This window comes from Lutjanus erythropterus, chromosome 13, assembly GCF_056507025.1.
Source record: "Lutjanus erythropterus isolate fLutEry1 chromosome 13, fLutEry1.hap2, whole genome shotgun sequence".
Taxonomy (NCBI): domain Eukaryota; kingdom Metazoa; phylum Chordata; class Actinopteri; order Lutjaniformes; family Lutjanidae; genus Lutjanus; species Lutjanus erythropterus.
Genome location: NC_139329.1, coordinates 40,073,882 through 40,094,671, shown reverse-complemented (window position 1 = coordinate 40,094,671; position 20,790 = coordinate 40,073,882). Strand labels below are relative to the sequence as shown.

The following is a 20,790-nucleotide window of genomic DNA, read 5'->3' as shown; positions in this document are numbered from 1 at the left end:
CATGGGTCACCATGAATAGAAACATGCTTTATATTAACGTATTATTACTATTACTATTATCATTATTTCTTCAAGTTTTTATAGCTTGAACTGCAGGTAAAACTCACTATAAACTGAAGCTCTGAAGAAAAACTAAATTGAAAACTAAAATTAGTTACGGAAAAACATTTTAGGTAACTGAAATAAACATAAAAACTAGACTTTAGGACTTTTTTAAAACTAACTGCAATTATACTGTGTATGAACAAAACTAACTAAAGTAAAATATAAACATACAGGCACGTGTGTGTCTGTTTATTGAGACTGGGATGACTACATGACTGTGAGTTAACTGGACAACACTTTATAATAACCATAATAAATTAATAAAAAATTATAGTTAATTGCTATTTTACTGTTAACAAATAGTTAAACTATATTAGCACTTATATATGTTATGTCAGTTTTTCATTAGTTTGTGTACTAATGTTATCATCATTAATAATATAATGTTAGTCACCTAAGCAATGACACCAAAATATAATTCTGATCTAATATTAAACTATTTTATTGTTGCACATGTAACAAAAACATCTCAAATAACATCTATTATAGTTGTGCTAATAATTAATAAACATTATTCAATATAATAAAGTAAAAAAAACTGAAAACCAAAAAAAAAAACTCAACTAAACACACGACTGAACCCACTCTGAAAACTGGCTATAACTACACAAAATTGAAAATAAAGATTTAAATCTTCAAATCAAATAAAGATAAAAACCACTAAGAAGTAAACACAATTATTTTTTGATAAAATATTATTTTCTGTCTTTCTATTTTAATATCGCAATTAATACCATATCATGAACCGTTTATCTCTGTATTATCGAACCTTGAGGTTTTGGTATTGCTCATACAGACCGTGCTTGGTTGTGTTTCTCTTCTATGCTGCAAAGATCTAGATCTCACGGCGCAGCGTAAACGCGCGATATTATGATTTCCCGTCAGCCCCCGCGCTCAGAGCCATTCGATGGAGGAGGAGGTAGCCATGTTGTAGCGGTGAGAAGAGCGAGCTGGTGGAAAAGCACAAACCGGAGAAACTTGTTGTAGAGTCGGTTGTGTTGAACGCACGGTTCGGCTGTGATCCCTGTCCGGAGCGCCTGCCGGGTTCAAAGGCACCATGAGCGGCGGGACGCCCTACCTGGGCTCCAAGATCAGCCTGATCTCCAAGGCCGAGATCCGCTATGAAGGAATCCTGTACACCATCGACACCGAGAACTCTACTGTGGCTCTGGCTAAAGGTACCATAGCTAACAGGCTAATGCTAACAGCAGCTAGCATCAGCTTCTGTTATTAGCATCCGTGCGAGTGCGCGCATGTGCAGTCCGTGTTCATATGTTCAAAATAAAGATCAAACCGCGATCTGGAGGTTAACTATGTGCAGTTTCAAAACAGTATTAATAATGTTAGTCAGGTGGCTAGCTTAGCCTGCTTCCGTGAGCTAAAAGGCTTAGGCTAGCTTGCCTTAGCGTCACCAGTAACCAAACTGTCTTTCTAAATGAGAACCACAGACTAGCGAAAAATCTCGCGAGAGCGATCTTATTTTTTTTTTTTAATTCCAAATCGTGATCTTTCTGTCACCACATCAAGGTGTTTTCCAGTTCGAACCCTACCAGATATTCACCACAGTGTCTGTCACATTACTAAACAATATTAATTAATTAATTTATCTTTATTAATCAATGAGGACGCAACGCGCACAGATCGCGAGATTTCCGCGCATCAAGGGATCCCTTCTGGACACGATCATTACGGCGCAGTAACGTCACGTTAGGATGCTAAAACATCGTCAGAGAGCTAACAGCGGCTGTACTTAAGTCTGAGGAAGAATTTAATGAAACAAAACAAAGACTCAACATGGCGGTCGGTTATGAGCTCAGAAGACACGTAGACTCTGTAAATGTTAACTGTGTGTGAAACATGAGTCAGCTTTCACACCTGTCAGCTAACGTTAGCAAGTTGGCTAGTTGTATGTAAGCAGAAACAGCCATGCAGCAGAGACGCGTTGAGGAAAAGACTAAAAGAAACCGTTGATGTAACGTTCTTTGACCGAGTTTTCGGTCAGTTTAGTTTGTTAACAACGGAGCAGCTTAACGCTCAGTGTGTGTGTTAGGTTGGCTGAACACCTGACGTCACTGAGTGCGCACTCACCTCACCTGGTTCTCTAACAACAGATTATGACGACAAACTTTAATGAAAGTTTATCCCTCAGCTGAGCACTCAGCCTGACAGTGAAGTACACAGCATCACAAACAAGGCTGTGCCGCTTTATTCTGCCACCACAGTTCTGTGTCACAGTCACCATCTGTGGGGACAAATAACTGTCCTCATTAGAGCTGCAGCAATTACTCAATCAGCTGTCCACTTTGAAATTCATCGCCAACTACTTTGAAAACCGATTAATTGTTTTGAGCCTTTTTTTTAAAAGAAAAAAAGTCCAAATTCTCCTATATTTGCTTCATAAATGTGAATATTTTCTGTTTTTTTTGACTCCTCTGTGTGTAAATTAAATGTCTTTGAGTTGTGGGCAAATCAAAGACATTCAAGGATGTCACCTTGGTCTTTGATCAACAATTTCACCTTTTCGTGCTGATTGTAAATAATTTCCATTATTGCTTAATCATCTGTCATATTAGTCTGTGTGCTCCAGTATGTTTGGACCTGTGTTTTTTGTTTGTTTTTTTTTTGTTTGTTTTGTTTTGTTTTCAAGTATTTCCTGTAATGATTAATTTCATTCTCAGTTAAGCGGTTGATTATTTCCTTCACTAATCAATTAGTTGAGAAAGAAAATGTCAGAAAATGTTGCTCACAGTCCAAGATGACATCCTCAAACGTCTTGTTTTGTCCAAAAGATGACAATTTACTGTCAGAAAGGAGAATAGAAATCAGAAAATGTTCACATTTAAGAAGCTGAAATAAAAAAAAATGTGGACTTTTTCTCCTTTTAAAAAAGCTTCAAACAAGAAATTGATTATCAAAATAGTTGGAAGTTAAATTAATAATCTGCTCATGATAGATTAATTTTTGCTTTAATATTTTGTTGACATGTTCCACCTCCTGTGATGCTAACTGTTATGAAGCTATCTGTGATGATGCTAACTGTTATGAAGCTATCTGTGATGATGCTAGCTGCGACAACGTGACAGTAACCATGCATGCTGACTGTGAGCTTTCTCTCTGTGTTAGTCCGTTCCTTCGGTACGGAAGACCGGCCCACCGACAGGCCCATCCCACCTCGAGATGACACCTTCGAATACATCATCTTCAGAGGCAGCGACATCAAGGACCTGACTGTGTGTGAACCGCCCAAACCAACATGCTCTCTTCCTCAGGACCCTGCCATAGTCCAGGTACGCCTTCACATGGGCTGTTCGGTGCCACCGTTTGAGGCGTTGGCGATTCACGGTGTAACATTATTAACGATCTCTGTTCTCCTCCTCAGTCGTCCATGAGCTCCAGTTCCTCATCTTCTGCTGCCGCTGCTCCCACCCCATTCCAGTCTGCTGGTTCCTACGGCCTCTTCAACCGGGCCCCAGTTCCTGCCTATAGCCAGTTCAGCGCCAGTCCGCTGGTGTCCCCTCAATTTGGACCCGTTGGTGTCGGTGAGCGCGACACTTTATCAGATCTTTGCTGTGATACAGTTAGTTCTCTGCTGTGTGAGCAGGACTGAGGTGGGCATGGTATCCAAGGGTTCAGGGTCTCTGTGTGGCTCTGGTACCACGTAAATCATGCCACAAAAACTGAGGAAGGTGGATTCACGGCCTCAATGTGACTCGAAACAGTCGAAGCCTTCACTGTCCTCCTCTACATCACTGGTATCAATGCACTGTCATATGAATACTGTGTGAGTGAATATAATCTTCACTGAGGTTCAACAGCAGTGTACGTTTATTACTGACAGTATTAAATGTGTGTGAGGTGTCATGAAGACACTGAACTCCAGAGGACGCACTCTGGTCCTGACACTGGATTTTCACAGCTGTTTGCGTAAAAATAACTGTAGACAAATTCAGAAGCTAACTGGGGAAGGTGTTAATTTTTATTCACAATAAAACTGAGCTATTGTTGCAGACACTTGAAGTAGTTTTTTGTTTAGTTAATTCATAAAAGGACAGCATGAAGTGACCTTGATCATTACAAGAAATGAAAACATTTATTTAGCAACACTCTAATTTCCATCTGTAGTTCTGCACATAACAGGCAGATGCAATAAATAAAATTTAAAGTGCAACACAGACTACAGTAGATGCAGATGCATTACATAATAAAAGCAGTAGGTAAAGAAAAAATGCACAGTCACTACATTTCTAAAAAATATATTGGATATTTTTACTTTTCTTGATAATATAGGACAATAATGAGATGAGCGGTGTTTCTGTATCTTTCTGTCAGTCATTCAAATGAGTTGGACAAAAGTTGGACCTAAACCGAAAGAAACCAGAAAATATTCACATTTAAAAAGCTGAAATCAGACAGTTTGGACTTTTTTTAAAATAAAAAGATTAATTCACTATCAAAATAGTTGGCGAGTAATTTAGTAATCAGTTAAATTATGAATCCACAAAAGCTAAATATATGCAGGTTCCTTAACCATGAGAATTTTATACTTTTGTCTCATATGCGACAGTAAACTGAATCTCTTTGAATTTTAGGATTTGAAGGGTTTTCTTCATTTCATAAACTGATAAATTGATGATGAACGTTATTGTCAGCTGCGGCTCCGGTCTGGTTTTAGTGTACAGTTAAAATCTCAACACTGCGGTCTCACAGTAGATTTATTTTGCAGTATGTTGTTTGGTTCGGTGCGATCGCTAAGAGGAACCCAGAGTGCTGCTGTTCCTCCCCTCACACGACAGCCTGTGGCCTCCTTTGCGAGCGACACGAGCGCCGCCTCGACCCAGTCTCACAGCGCTGCTATTGGCTCTGAGTCGCAGCCTCGGGGTTCCCTCATAGGTAGGCATGCCGCGATTTTTGAAAAAATCAATTTAAATCGATTTTTTTAAATACGATTCGAATCGATTTAATTAAACCATGAATCGCGATGTGGCCTCCAGGCCAGCAGAGGGCGCTCTCGAGTTAAACTACGTTCTTGTTCAACGTCACTATATGCGGCGCTACGTGTGACGTGCTAGCACCGCTCCAGCTACAACAGGAAGTCAGGATGCGCAGCGTGCCTATGCAGGTTATAAACAAACAGTGCAGCAGCCAGCGAGCAGAGAGCGAGCGAGAGAAAAGAAAAGCGTGAGTCATGGCGGGGGTCGAACTCGAAAGCGAGGTTGAAATTGCGGATGCACTGAGCAATTTCAAGTCCGAGGTGTGGAAACATTTTGGCTTCACAAAGAGAGTAAATGAAAAAGGAGAAAGGATAATAGACAAGACAAACACAATATGCAAACTATGCAAGAAGTTGGTTCCCTACAAAAAAAAATCCACTTTCCAGTCATTTGCTATGCAGGTATAAGAAAAAAAACAGAAAGAAGAGAACTGATACAATTTTTTTTGTCATTTGCTGCTAGTTCTAATCTACTGTATTGAAAAGAGCATACGAGAAAACACTACAGTATTGTTAAAAAGGAAAAGGCTGGATTTGTGTAAGAGAAATAATAAAAATAAAAAAATCAGTCATTTGCCTGTAAATTAATTTTGTTGTACATGATTCAAATCGTGATTCGTGGCGAAGTGAAGAACCTGCAGGAAAAAAAGGGAGTGGAGGATCACAGAAAGAGTTCTTGAAGGATTGTTAAAATCTTTCAAGAACTCTTTCAAGGATTCTTTGTACTATAATATAAAACAGTTCTCTGTAGAACCCCGTGGGTGTGTTCTAGGTAAAACCCTTGGAATATAAAAAAGGTTTAGAACCACCTGATTGGAACCTTGTTAACACCCTAAGAATGTTAGAAAGGTTCTGGATAGAACCTCCAGAGAGGGTTCTAGGCAGAACCATTGCACCATAAAAGGGTTCTCTGCAGAACCTCTCACAAGAGGTTCTAGCTGAAATCTTTCACAGATGGTTCTAGATATAACCCTTTATGTTGGGTTCTAGGTAGCACTCTTTGGGTTCCAAGTGAACTTTTATAAAATGTTCTAACAAGAACCAAACGTGGTTCTGCTATGGGACAAGCTGAAGAACGCTGTATGGTTCTAGTTTTCAGTTTTATTTCTGAGGGTGTATGTAACGCTGGCAGAGAACGTGGAACATGTTGCTGTGGAAATAAAACTGTGATTGAAATGAAACATTTTTAAGATTTTGTCAGTCTGATTAATGGATTCATTGATTATTCCTTTTTTCTAATGATCGATTAAGGAGAGAGCTGACAGTTTGCAGCTCTGTAAGTATTTTAATTTGATTTTGGGATTTTTCTTATTATAAGACTGGAGCTGCACAGTTAATGTCAATAAAATCACAATATGACGATAAGTGAAAGATCAGAATCACAGTTTTTTGAAGAAGTCTAAATAATTTGAACGGCTGGTGTGTGAAGGCGTCCAGAGGTTCAGCTGCTGCTCCGCCTGGTTTCTTCAATCCCTGTCAACATCCTGACTGTCCCATGGATGACCTCTGACCTCTGTCGGTCCATGTATTTGAGTCGTGGTGTGCACCGCTAACCCTGTCCTCTGCCCCGCAGGTCGCAGCAGTCCCAGCCTGGACCCTCTGAGGAAGAGCCCCACCCTGGAGCAGGTGATCCAAACTGCCCCGTCGGCCCCGACCGCCGCCGCCACCACGGCTCCGGCCCCCGGCCTGGGACGCAGGAGCCCCGCCCACGGTCGCGCGGTTCCTTCCAGCGGCGGCGGCCAGAAGGTCCAGCACCAGGATGGCGTGGACACTCGGAGGGGTGAGACTGTGAGGGGAGGCCGCAGCAGCAGCCAGGGCTGGTCTGCACCCCGAACCATCACTGCTGTAGATAGGGCTTCCACTGCAGGGCTTACCCACTCTATCTTTAGCCAATCAGGTGAGACCTCAGGCCAGACGGCAGCACACTGATCATCTGTGCCGCTTCATGTGTGGAGTTCGATTCATGTCTCGCTCCTGAGAACGAGCCGGTTCTCTGCTCAGTAATTATTAATTGGTGTTTTTGTTGCTTCCTGCATAGTGACGATCTCAGGGTTCCTGCACTGCGTGGAAAAGTGTCGAATTTCATTTTAGTCATTTCCCCGTCTGAATAAACATGTTCTCTAAAATATTCAAATCAGATTTTCTTTAAATTGCATGTATGTTCAGTATAGTATCACAAATAAACAAAGTATTAAGTTTATCTGAGCGTTTCAGAGTTCTGATCAGAAAAGTAAACATCAGATCTTTTTATGGCTGCATTCACTGCCGTCCCCACGGACACGACGAATAAACAAGGCAGTGCAGACAACTCATTTTCAGTTCTTATTTATAAAGCAGGCTGGAAGTTATGTTTCTACATTCAGTATTTTAGGGGAAAATAAAACGGGGCAGTTGCACCGGTGGTTAATTTACTTCCTCTTTGGTCAGAGATGTTTGACAAAGTTTTCTAACGGCTGTCTTGGCTCAGGATTCCAAACAGGAAATGAAAGCTCAATGCAAACTTTGGCAGATGATTGTGACTCCATAGGATGGAAATGTCAAAACAATTTCACAAACTTCTATGGCAACATAACGTATGTAACAAACATGTTGACAGTTGAATTTTAAAACCTTTTATTTACAAAATAAACATCTGGCTTTTTGTACTTGGATGTAAAATTTAGTTGGAAAAATCTACAAACAAGCTGGGAAAATGCTCCACCTATATTCACGTTTGGACCGATTTTTGAACTTGTGATCAATCTGGCAATAATTTTCCACTAATTTCTTTGTTGTTTGGTCCAGAAAATGGAGAAAAATGAATCCTGTTACAATCCTGGCAGTTGAAAAATGGATCCAAACATTTAGAAACATGTTTAATTGACGTGCAACCCTAACCCTCTGAGCACCGGACTCCAGGTTGGGAACCAACACACTACAAACTTAAGATAGCTGTGTTGTGTATAAACCTGTAAACGTCTCAGGAAGGAGGTACAGGTCGAACTCCACAGTCTGATGAGTAGATAAAGAATCACTGTGACTCTGTGATCTGTTAACGTTTTGTTCCAGAGGTTCCACGTTTGACAGCGTTGTTTGAAGGTTAGGAGACTTAGTGCAGAGCAGCAAGGCTGTTTTCTCTCCTCACTGTTGTTCTGGAAGACAAAAAAAAGACTAAAAGACTCTGCTGTTCCAGGCACAGACCCCGTCCCCAAAGTCCCCAAACCCGAGTGTGAGCAGGCGCGAGCCGAAGGCAGAGATCCCAGTAAACGTTCCACAGGTTAAAGCCTCCTCTGCTGTGCTCTGCTCTGATCCATCCGCCCATCAGACTCTGCATGCCGACACACCGGAGCCATACACTCATCCTGTCCCACCGCTCGAGCCCGCTCATCCCTCTACAGCCTGTTTCCTTTGCTCGTGAACGTGTGTGCAGATTGACATGCTGTTCATGTCAATGGAGTCGAGGCACTGGCACACGCCTCAGTGATCCCCTGACTGCATTCCTCCATGTTTGCTGTGGATTTAGTTTGTTGTAAATTAACGTCTGAAGTTATTTTACGGCTGATGATCATGACTGAACTCTTCTACCATAGTGACATGTGCTTTTGGTTTTCTACCTCATGTGTTTGTGTTTTCTGGTGCTTTTTCTTCTGCTCCGCCTCTTCCCTCACCACAGCTGATTCTGTCTTCTTTAATTCTGTTTCTGTAGTGGCTCCCGGCGCTCCGGCCAACCGGCGCGGGCGAGGCGGCGGACACCGCGGCAGAGGGCGTTTCAACGTTCGCCGCGATGGACCCATGAAGTTTGAGAAGGACTTTGACTTCGAGAGCGCCAATGCCCAGTTCAACAAGGAGGAGATCGACAGAGAGTTCCAGAGCAAGCTCAAGTTAAAAGGTACTTCCTGTTTTCACTGAATCCACAATAGTTATAAAGTTTATTTGATCCATAAAATGTCAGAAAATGGTGAAAGATTGAGCCTGTTGCAATCAAATAGAAATCAACGAGCAATCAATCTGGCAATAATTTTTCCACCAGTCAGTTAGTTGTTTGGTCCATAAAATGTTGATCAGTGTTGTTTCCATGGTTATTAAATAAATTGCTCGGAACGATTGATTATTAAAACATTGGGGATTACTTTAATAATAGGCAAACAATATTACTTCTTTCTTTCTGCTCTTTAGCTAGTTAGCAAGCAATGTAAACGCTTTCTTTTTTAGCCAGCTAACTAAAAATAACATAGCTAGGTTTCTTTTTTTTAGTTAGCTAGCAAGCAAATATTTTACTAATTTTTTACTACTTTTTAGCTAGCTATTTAAAAATTAGACCTTTGCTCTGATTTTTGTACTTTTTAGCTAGTTATAAAAGAATATTATTTTTTCCTACTTTAGCTAGCTTAGCCAGCAGTCTTAACTTTTTTTGGCTAGCTAGCTAAATAGGTAGCTAGTTTGTTTTTGGGTTTTGTCGCTTAGTGAACAATATTACTCATTTTTTTCCACTTTTTAGCTAACTAGCAAGCAATATAACCTTTTTCATTTTTGGCTAGCCAGGTAAACAAGGCAGCTAAAGGTTGTTGGGTTTTTTGTTTTTTTTTAAGCCAGCAATATTACTCTTTTTTTTTTGCTCCTTTTAACTAGTTAGCAAGAAATATAAGTTTTTTTCTTTATTAGCTAGCTAGCTAGATACCTAGCAAACAATAGTACTTTTTTCTTCTTTTTAGTTAGCTAGATTTTTTTTAATTAAAAAGTAACTAAAAATGATTAATTAATTAATCCTGTCACAATCTTCTCACCTGAGAAAAATGTCCAAACAAGTCAAGTTGAAAGGTACTTCCTGTTTTCACTGAATCCAAAATAGTTATTTTTATGTATTAGTTCTTTGTTCCACAAAATATCAGAAAATGTTGATCAGTGTTGAAGTCTTGTTTCCATGGTTACTGTGGTACTGTAATCACGGTGCAGGGATTGTGAGCGTGTCGATTCTGTCGCTGTCACTCAGATGAGAAGACGGAGAAGTCAGAAAAGGCAGTGAACGGCGAGGACAAGGGCGACTCCGGAGTGGAGACCCAGAACAGCGAGGGGAACGCAGACGAGGAGTGCGACCCGCTTGGACCCAACTGCTACTACGACAAGTCCAAGTCCTTCTTCGACAACATCTCCTGTGACGACACCAGGTCCGAGTCGCAACATGAGCATCTGTGTTGTGTCACACGTGTGTCACGTGACCCTCCTCTTGTCTGCAGTTTGTCTGACTCGACTGTTTTCTTTTCACCAGGAAAGCAAATGACAAGTCTGGAGGCTCAGGTTTCCCGAGGTGAGTGTTGATCTGGTCATGTGACTCCCTGTTAAAGGATTAATTCATGGTGTGATTGTAACTGCTGACATCTGTTGTGTTTTTGAGCTCCTGGTTCAGTCTGTGACAAATAATCCACTTAGAACCATCAGGTTCTGTCAAAATTCTGTTCTTCACATGTTCTTATTCTGTGACCACTTTTCAACATTATCTGAGGTGTTTTTTTTAATTTAGAAAACAAAAAGCTTTTATCTGCAAAATCAAACTAACTTGGTTCTTTTAAGGTTCTATCTCTGTGAGCCAATCAGCAATTAGAAGGTACACAGGAGGACCAATCAGGTTCTGTTTTTTCTCACTGATATGATTTTTTTAAGAAACCTGAAGATGGAGGATCTCATGAAGGACGGATGTCAGGAGAGTTCAGTCTTTTTTAAAATCGTTGATGTAAATCAGTTGTTTATTTTGATAGTTTGTGAGCTACCATGTTAGCTAGCTTCCTCATGTTAGTCTGCAGCTAATGCTAACATGAGGAGACAAACACTAAAGGATGGATTCAGGTTTTTCAGACGACTGAAATAAAAATGATAGACTTTGAAAACAAATTGAAACCTTTCCTTTAGTGTTAGCATTAGCTGCCAGCAGGGTGGGATATGAATATGAATGAGCCTGAACGATTTCAGTTTCTGCTGAATTTGAATGTTTATCTGTCAGCGGCTCGCAGATGTTCACATTTATTTAGTTCATTTTCCTCCCTGGCTGACAGACTAACATTAGGAAGCTAGCATTAGCTGGCTACTGAGGTAGCTAACAAAGAAAATAAACTCCTCAGAAAGATCAAAAATGATTTAAAAAAAAAAAAAGGTCTAAGTTTATAAGTTAACAGCTGAGTTGGACGTTTTGTTTTTCTGTCCTTTTCCCCCAAAAATAAGAACATAAATATTTGGTGCATCAGAATCAACATTTCTGATAAAAAACAAAAGCTCATAAAAATGCCACAGAAAGCATTAAATTTAACTAATTAAACTGTTTTTGCTTTTTGATCTCAGTTTCTCTTCATGTTCTGCAGATAGAACCTCAAAGTTCTAATCAGAAAGTGAGTTCTTACATCAGAAGGTTCTGTATCTGCCTTTGACCTGTTCCAAAAACAAAAAAAACACATTAACAAATCAACATTTAGAAAACCTCTGTCATTTTCATGTATGAAAGAAACGTGTTCACTTTGAAGCTCCAAACTACTCAGAACGCAGAGAACCTAATAATCCTGATGGTTCTAAATGATAAATTAGAACCTCGAGGTCAGTAAAACTTTACATTTAGTTGTTTTCTAAGTGCTGGTTCTGATGTAGCTGAAAAATTCATCACGATAAAATATTTCAGTTCAGTCGATACTGATTGACCTCATTTTAATAAACAGTTAAATTTAACCACTTTATTCATTTAACAGGGAAAACAGAGATTAGACGTTTAAAAAAACAATAATGATCATGTTGAATATTAGTCCCAGCTGCTCTTCATCACCTCCTCCTCCTCCTCCTCCTCCTCCTCCTCCTCCTCCTGCAGGGAGCGGAGGCAGACCTGGGCGGAGGAGAGAAGGATGAACGCCGAGACGTTCGGCATCCCTCTTCGTCAGGGCCGAGGACGCGGAGGTTACCGCGGGCGCGGCGGTATGGGCTTCCGCGGAGGTCGGGGGCGTCCGACCAGCCGAGGGTCCTTCGGGCCGCCGCAGGGGGGCGGCGGCGGCGGCTTCAGGGGAGGATACAGAGGAAACCAGGCCGGGCGGGAGTTCGCCGACTTATCAGCATACAGGGTAACGATTCATTAATGAGTTTAATTAGAGGTCATTTACACGTGAAGATGATTAATGCATCTGTAAGTCATTTTATAGATATTCACTTTAACATTCAGTCTGAAGAAACCTGCATCATCAAGTTTAATCTTTTTATTTCTTCGTGTTCAGTGTGAAAATCTTGAGTTGCGTGTGAACATCGTGTCGACTTGTTGTTGAACGTGACTCAAAATCTGCACTTCAGCTGCAAAAACATTTAAAACTCAGTGGCTGGAATCAAAAAGTCTAAATGTTCTAAACTGTAGTTAAAACGTGGTTCTAAATATTTTCACATACTAAAGTTTATCTCCACTGATAAATGTCCTGAATGATTAATCAATCAGCAAAAAGTTTTCACACAAGCGTCATGTCACTCAGCTTTTTCAAGTTGTTCCCAAACACTGGTTTGTGACCCACCTGTGGGTCACAGGAGATTTTATTTGGGTCACCAAATAAATAAGAAGAAATTCAGCAAATTTTAAGATTTCTATCTGCAGCACATCTTTTCTAAAACATTTAAAATGTGTGTATCATTTTACTGATGAGAGAAAAAGCAACTCAATATGAACTTTTTTTTTTTTTTTTTTTTTTGGATTTTCCAAACCTGAAAGTTAAAGTTTATCTAAAAAATGTTAATTTATGTACAAATGAACTCTTTCCAAGATTTAATGATGAGAACATGAGAACCCTGAAACGACCTGATGTTCTCTGTCAGAAAAATAAACCTTCACTTTCAAACAGGCTGTGGAACTTTAATGTCTGGATGGTGAGATGTTCATAATGTTTTTATTTTTTGTGTTTTTTCTTGCAGAAGGACAACAAAGTGGCTGCGTAGTTTCTCTCTCTGGGATGAAGATTGTTCTCACAGGTGGAACTTCTTCTTCACGCTTCAATGGGAAAAAAAAAAAACAAATAGTTTGAGTTGCTATTTTGTTGACTTAAAATAATGAAGATTGTCTACTAGTTGTATATTTGTCACCAGCACTGGGGTAGACTGCTCGAATACAACAACGGTGGAAACAACAACAACAACAACAACAACAGAGAAACATTTAAAAAGTCCAAATCTCTTCAGAAAATTCTAATTTGCAGGTGGCCGACATAATTCAGTGTAAATGTCACGTTTCAGAGGGATGTTAGTCCTGTTTCTGTCCACTGAATGATCCTCCGTTCCTGAAGCTGAACCTGCTGATGTTCTCTTAGCCGTCGAGGTCGATCACATGACATAGCTTTACTCTGTGGGTGGCTTCAGTCGGTCACAGTCACACCTTTCTAACATGTATTTTTCTACGATCAACATAGACGTCGATGCTGTTATCTAGTCAGCCCGCTCACCGCCACACCTGTCCACACCTGTCCACACCTGTCCACACCTGTCACTCTCTCTCTCTTCCGTTTCGACGTGTTTTTCTTCCGTTAAAGGCGTAGACGATGTTTAACTTTAGCGTAGGGAGCTGCCGGTAGACGTCAGACGTGTACTCCACTGGGTTTTGTGCTAGATTTTTACTCCCAGTCCACAAGTTAACTGGGTCAGACGGATCAGAGGTTCTTTCTTTTTTATCTTTAACCACTTTTATTTTATTTGTTCTTCTGTGATTTACTTTGTTCATGAGTCGCTGGTGCTTCACGATGCTTCAGTTAGTCTGAGCTGCAGCCGACGAAGACGGACGTCAAACTGTGGAAGATTCAAAATGAGAAACAAACCAGATTAAGTGAAATATTCTACAGTTTTTTCCTTTTTATGTGTGTGTTCACTGTCGCAATTCAATAATAAACATGTTATTTAGTAAAATAATAAACTAAAATGCACACAGCTGCTGCTATTCTGCTTTTTCAGAGGTGGGAAAAAATGAATAAATCCCCCAAAATGACTTTTTATTTATTTTTAAAGGGATAGTTCAGATTATTTGATGTGTGGTTGTATTTATCCACCTATAGTAGATGTCAACAGTTGGGAGAGATACTCTCACCAAGAAAATATAAGTTTAATTGTACACTGAATTTAGAATATTTTCTCCTCTTTACCTTTCTGTCAGACAGACATTTCTGACAGGAAACCACCGTTAAATAAGACAAATGTCACTCTCTACAAACCAACCAAACTCCATTGATAAAATCAGTGATTTTAGCTCACAGAACACAGCAGTTGTTGGTTTGCTGCTCGTCCATCCGTTAGTTTCTGTGTTCACTGAGCTAAAATCACTGATTTTGTGAATGGAGTTTGGTTGGTTTGTAGAGTGACGTCACTTCAGAAACTTAGGAAAACAGGTGAAAATATTCTTGATCATTTATCTTTGCTGCTAAAATATTAGACATTAATTTGTTGTCGTTGTGATTTGAATTTTTTTATTTGGCAAATTCAACAAACTTCGACCTCTTAACAAACAAAAGTCTTAATATTTGTGCTTTTTGACTTGTTTTCTGTTGAATTATGACGACTGATTGGGTTTTTAAGGATGATACAGATATGAGTAAAACGAAGTCTGCTCTCGACATATTGGCTGATATTCTTTATTTATACTGTATAAAAAAATATGAACAGAACAAAAACACAAATGGAACAAATTTATATTCAACTTCAATTAAGAAAAATATCAAAATGTATAAAATGCTGCCTATAAAATAAAAAAAAAACTGCATTATCATTTTTGGCGACAATAAAACCAGTAAAGCTGATATTAATAAATATCTGTGGCTCTAATTCTGACACAGTGAATACAAACAGAAAAAGGAGAATTCTGTCTCTTGTTTTTCACTTGATTTATGTGATTTGTTGTCTTTTTTAAATGTGTTCCAGATGTTCTGCTTCAGGAGAACACACTCATTTATAAACACACACACATTTAATCCACCTGTTACAGTAAAACTCCACGGTCTCTCAGCCTGACGCCACTAACGTCGCCCCCCACGCTGCAGCCCGCCAAACGCTACAGGAAGTGATGTCAGCTACAAGTAGAGAATAAAAGACTAGAAAGGTCTGCGTGTAGCGATATTTAAGACTTCAGTTTGAGGGTCTGATGAATTATGACCGACCACTTCTTCAGTGGTGTTTGTGTTTTTTTAATTTGATCTGATTTGGCAGAGTTGATGAGAAATGAGGCAGTTTTCTTTTCTGTTCTTCTGTTCCGAGGTTGTTGAGCTGATAAAACAGACTCTGTCCCCCTGAGGATCGATCTGGTTCCGTACAGACCCGGGTCAAACACTGACGTTCCTTCAGCGTCTTCAGACACTCGTAGCAGTTTAAAATGAAACAAAAGTGAAATGAAGACCTGCGTTGATCCGAGTCTGTTTCTAAATGATGTCCGCTTCATGGCTTTGACTCCAAAAAAAGACTATTAACTAAAAAAAAAAAAGATGGCGTCCGCAGAGCTACCTTGAAAAGTACTGACCCGCGCTCAGGAAGCCGAGAGAAAATGAATTTGCCTTAACGTCACCGATCAGACAAACATGACGGAGAGATTTGAGACTTTGTGCACATTTTACATTCTGTAAAGTCCTGAAGAGAAATGGAACTGAACCTCGCTGTTGTTGTACAAGCTGTTCCTGCTTTAAAGCACTAAAACCAGCTGTTTAACGCTGTTCTGAGAGCTGTTCTGGGGAGTTTTTATGAAAACTTGAGTTGGATACAACAAGAGAAGAAGCTGCAGTTCAGACACACGTCACAGTTTCAGTCCCTTCAGGAACTTTATTGTTCTTGTTCTATGAAATCCCTGCAGAAGTTCCACCAAACATCATTTGACATGTTCTTAATGCTGAGCCTGTTTGATGAGGTTAATTCCAGCACTACAGCACATTTCAACAAGATTATTTAAAATGCTTTACATAAAAAAACATTTCAGCACAATTAACAGCAACTCTTTTTTTCACAGTTTTCACTTCCTCCTGCATCTTACTGCGAAATAATCCTAAAAATTCACAACATGCATTAAATGTTTTTAGAAAGCTGCCATTAAATGTAAAAAAAAAAAAAAAAAAAAAGAGCCTGGAGGGACTGAAAATTAAATATGAACTCATGATCAATTATGATACGAGGAGCTGCACTTAAATGATGTGTTGAATAAAATTCATCCTGCGAAACTTCATATTTCCTTATTTTGGCTTTTTGAAAATGAATTAGAGAAATGAAAATTTCCATATTAGAGCTGCAACTGATCATTTTCATTATTGATTAATCTGCCCGTTAATTGATGGTTTGGTCTTTAAAATGTCAATAAATAAAAAGTCCACAGTGACGTCTTCAGATGTCTTCATCTGTCCAAAACTCATCTGCAGTCAGAAGATCCTCCTGTTTAAGAAGCTGACGATGTTTGACATGAAATTTTCATTAATCGATTAATCGATGAATCGTTGCAGCTCGTCTGAAAATGAAAACAGGAAACAGATTAACGATAAGACTTAAAGTAAAGCTGATGGAGAAAAACAAAAATCAATAATTGATCATTTAGAGACAGAATAAGGAAATAGAAGCAGTACTTGGTAAATATAATGATGTTTTTATTGCATTGAGACCAGAAGTGAAAAAAAAAAAAAAGTATCATAATTGATTATAATCAACATTAAACTAATTTTGTTTCCATCATCGACTCAGAAAATCAGATTTTATCATCAGATGAACGAAGGCGTCAAACTTTTTCTTGATGTGTCCAAATTGATCTGTCCCTTCATCCTGGACAGAAACCTGTTGTTTTTTTTTTTTTAGTTTAGTTTTTATTAAAGGAACATTTCAGACGGTCACTCAGACGACAGCGGTTCTCAACGACTCATCAGAACCAAAGAGAGAAAAAGAAAAGTCTTTCAGCAAATCAGACGTTAGAACGAAAAGCTCATGGTGGAGCTGCACTCAAATAGTTTGTGGTCAATTAATTGATTATTGATGTTTAATTCACCAATAAAGCACCGTCAGGCTTAAAGGAACAGTGCAACATTTAGGTTTTCCTCTGTCTCTCTGTGAAGCTTCATCAAAATGTTGAACTGTTCCTTTAAAACAGGGACGTTACACTGTAAACCCAAACAAGTTAGAAATACTTTTAAAAAAATTTAAGGCAGTTGAGGTAATTTTTTGAGTTGTATTTTATCAGTTTTAATAAAAATATGAAAATGAATTTAATATCAGAGTTCAAATATTTGATTCAACTCAGAATTTTTAATTTCACTGCAACACGTCGATTCACTAAAAAACAAAACAGGAAACTTCAGTCAATAAATTTGAGCCCAGCTGAAGTTTTTAAAGAACGTTTTAATAAAATTTACAAGTGTCCAATAAAAGTTTTAAAAGTTCAATGTGAGCAATTTTTAAAATACCTTTTATTTTTTACCCGCAAGATTCAATTTCATCTAAAGAAGAAAATAAATTCTCTCAATAAAAGATTAAAGGTTGACAAAAGTTTAAGTTTATTTAAAAACTTCTGTTTGAGTTCATTTCAAAACTAAAATCTAAGTTTTTGACTTTTGAAATAAACAGTTTTGTTGACTTCTTGTAAGATTTCTAAACTTTATTATTAATTTTCTTCTTCAAAAATGAATTGAATAGAAATTTTATCTAAAGACGAAAAGATTGATCTCAACTAAAGACAAAACTATTAAAAGTTCATTTCAGAACAGAGAAAGTTTTGAGAGTCAAGTTTCCTCGGGACACAACTGATTATTTAAAGAATTAAAAACAATTATCTCATGTTCAGTAAAACTTAAAGTTTAAGGTTTTTACATTTTTGCTCATTATTACTATGAATTAATGTGAGCATTTGGTTTTACAGTGTCGGCCCAGTTTGATCGACAGTGGGTCAGACCAGTAAAACCAGTAAAACCAGTCAAATTAACCTGTAAATTACAATAACTTCAAATTTTCTCCCTTTTTTAGTGGAAAGAAGTAAAATCTGAAAACATTCACAGGGTTTACAAAACTGAGCAAATTTTAAAAAGAAATTTCAACCATATAAATAAAAAAGTTTATTTTACTGAAGAATCACAAAAATCCTCTGACCTTTGACCTCTGACATGAGAACAGCTTTAAACTGATGTTTTCTGCAATTTTCAGACCTCAGGAGGTGGAATATTTGATTTTAACAGGCAAAATGTGTCTTTAAACATTTAAAAAGAGACATTCTGTCCCACATATCAGATTATACAAACTTAGAAAAACGTTATTGAGGCACTGCTTCCTGTGAAAACATGTTTTTAAACATGTCTTTCTGTCAAAATAAGACTTGATGATGTAAAAATGATCATCACCTCTAATGTCACAGTTACAATCAAACACCGTAACCCAAACATTTTTGATCGGCGCATTTTAATTGGAAAACTGGAATTAATGACGTCCCTGCAAAGTCATCCAGAGGGCTGGATCTGGTGCGCAGACCCTATGTTTGACACCCCTGACTTCATGCTGCATTTTGTTAAATAAAAGTTCTTTATCATTTTAACCACAGACTGTTTATTAAATCCAGAGACTGAGACAAAGAATAAACAATCTGATTGATTAAACTTGTAAAGATCCAGGTTCCTGTGAGACGAAGCTGAGAACCAATGAGCTGTCAGGAGTCTGTTTGGACCGTCTGATTGGACAGAAGTGTTCTGGCAGGACACTACAAGCTGCTCGTCTCCACCAGGCGGGTGGGAACAGATGTGTTTGTTTTTGTTTTTTTTTGTTGTTGTTTATTTTGATAAAGGTTGTTGATGCAATAACTGAAGCAAGTGTGTTTGAGCATCAGGAGGCGGGGAGTGGGCGGGGTCTCCTCACTCCCCGCCTCCTCTGGCTTCCTTTATTAACACTCTGGAGTCACAGCCACTTGTTTTGTCTTTGAACCCAGCATGGCGTCCTCCTCTGTGGGCCTCAGTGGACTGGGGGGATTTTTATTAAGAGCAAATAATAAACTGTTGTTCATTAGTTTCATCTGTGCTTCGTCTCATCTGTCCGTCTCCTCCTGCCTCCTCCTGTCTCCTCTTATCTCCTCCTGTCTCCTCCTGTGTCTTCTTATCTCCTCCTGTCTCTTCCTGTCTCCTCTTGTCTCCTCCTGTGTCCTCTTATTTCCTCCTGTCTCTTCCTGTCTCCTCTTGTCTCCTCCCGTCTCCCCTGCCTCCTCCTGTCTCCTTGTCTCCTCTTATCTCCTCCTGTCTCCTCTCGTGTCCTCTTATCTCCTCCTGTCTCTTCCTGTCTCCTCTTGTCTCCTCCTGTCTCCCCTGCCTCCTCCTGTCTCCTCGTCTCCTCCCGTCTCCCCTGCCTCCTCCTGTCTCCTCCTGTCTCCTCTTATCTCCTCCTGTCTCCTCCCTGTCTCCTCCTGTGTCCTCTTATCTCCTCCTGTCTCTTCCTGTCTCCTCTTGTCTCCTCCCGTCTCCCCTGCCTCCTCCTGTCTCCTCTTATCTCCTCCTGTCTCTTCCTGTCTCCCCCTGTCTCCTCCTGTCTCCTCTTGTCTCCTCCTGTCTCCCCTGCCTCCTCCTGTCTCTTCCTGTCTCCCCCTGTCTCCTCCTGTCTCCTCTTGTCTCCCCTGCCTCCTCCTGTCTCCTCCTGTCTCCCCCTGTCTCCTCCCCGTCTCCTCCTGTGTCCTCTTATCTCCTCCTGTCTCCTCCTGTGTCCTCTTATCTCCTCCTGTCTCCTCCTGTCTCCTCTTGTCTCCTCCTGTCTCCTCCCTGTCTCCTCCCGTCTCCCCTGCCTCCTCCTGTCTCTTCCTGTCTCCTCCTGTCTCCCCCTGTCTCCTCCCCGTCTCCTCCTGTGTCCTCTTATCTCCTCCTGTCTCTTCCTGTCTCCTCCTGTCTCCCCCTGTCTCCTCTTGTCTCCTCCCGTCTCTGTCCCGTGTTTGCTAGCTAGCTGAAAAAGGAAAAGGTTAGAATGCTTGCTAATTAGCTAAAAAGTTGAAAAATAAGCTAATTTTTTTCTAGGTAGCTAGAAATAGGAAAATATTGTTTGTAATATTGTTTGCTAGCTAGCTAGCTAAAAAAAACTAGCTGCCTTTAGCTTATGTTGCTTGCTAACCAAATAAATTGTAGCAAGAAATTATTAATATTGTTTCATAGTTAAAAAACAAACAAACAAAAGAAAACCCTTAGTTGCCTTTTTTTTAGCTAGCTAGCCAAAAACGAAAAAGGTTATGTTGCTTGCTAACTAGCTAAAGAGTAGGAAAAAATAAGTAATATTGTTTGCATATTATTAAAGTAATCACCAATGTTTTGATGATCAGTTAATTGTTTTGAGTCATTTTTTAATTAAAAAAAGACCAAATTCTCTGGATTCTTTCCTCTCTGACAGGAAACTGATGATCTTTCAGTTGTGGACAAAACGAGACATTTGATGACGTCATCTTGGACTCTGATCAATATTTTCTGACATTTTATGGAGCAAACTACAAATTGATTATTGGAAAAATTATTGCCAGTAAATACAATATTTTAGAAGATTTTGTAAGTATGATTAATTGATTAATTGATTGTTAATTTTACCAATGATCGATTTAAGAAAGCTTATAATTTAGTACTAAATATACATAAAAATCTGCCTTTAAGCTAAGAAATAATAACAATATGCTTGAATTTTTTTATGTAGATGATATCAGACTGAACTCCTGATGAGGATTAAAGCAGCTCATTAATATTCACACAGACCAGGTTCCAGTTCTC

At 39.2% G+C, this 20,790-nt stretch overlaps 1 protein-coding gene across 5 annotated transcripts; it reads left to right on the top strand.

The window, feature by feature from the left end:
* The first annotated feature begins 992 nt into the window (after positions 1–992).
* On the top strand, positions 993–19,066 carry LOC146317178 (protein LSM14 homolog A-like). Of its 5 annotated transcripts, XM_084734005.1 has the most exons (11): positions 993–1,283; positions 3,229–3,392; positions 3,485–3,644; positions 6,669–6,992; positions 8,268–8,351; positions 8,781–8,963; positions 10,065–10,239; positions 10,341–10,379; positions 11,919–12,165; positions 12,995–13,051; positions 18,673–19,066. In XM_084734005.1, the coding sequence occupies exons 1-10, from the start codon at positions 1,163–1,165 to the stop codon at positions 13,016–13,018; spliced, it is 1,521 nt and encodes a 506-aa protein (XP_084590131.1). In that variant the 5' UTR covers positions 993–1,162; the 3' UTR covers positions 13,019–13,051; positions 18,673–19,066. The 5 variants fall into 5 exon arrangements, with proteins under 5 accessions (XP_084590131.1, XP_084590134.1, XP_084590130.1 ...); XM_084734008.1 differs by lacking the exon at positions 18,673–19,066 and having other exon boundaries at positions 6,669–6,875; positions 12,995–13,995; XM_084734004.1 differs by lacking the exon at positions 18,673–19,066 and having other exon boundaries at positions 12,995–13,995.
* The last annotated feature ends 1,724 nt before the right edge of the window (positions 19,067–20,790 follow it).

Excerpts from the sequence above, each read along its gene's own strand:
- LOC146317178 (XM_084734005.1), top strand. The coding sequence starts at position 1,163 with ATGAGCGGCGGGACGCCCTACCTGGGCTCCAAGATCAGCCTGATCTCC. Across the intron at positions 3,645-6,668 it reads ATTTGGACCCGTTGGTGTCG|GTCGCAGCAGTCCCAGCCTG; the intron begins GTGAGCGCGACA and ends TCTGCCCCGCAG. Across the intron at positions 8,352-8,780 it reads TCCCAGTAAACGTTCCACAG|TGGCTCCCGGCGCTCCGGCC; the intron begins GTTAAAGCCTCC and ends CTGTTTCTGTAG.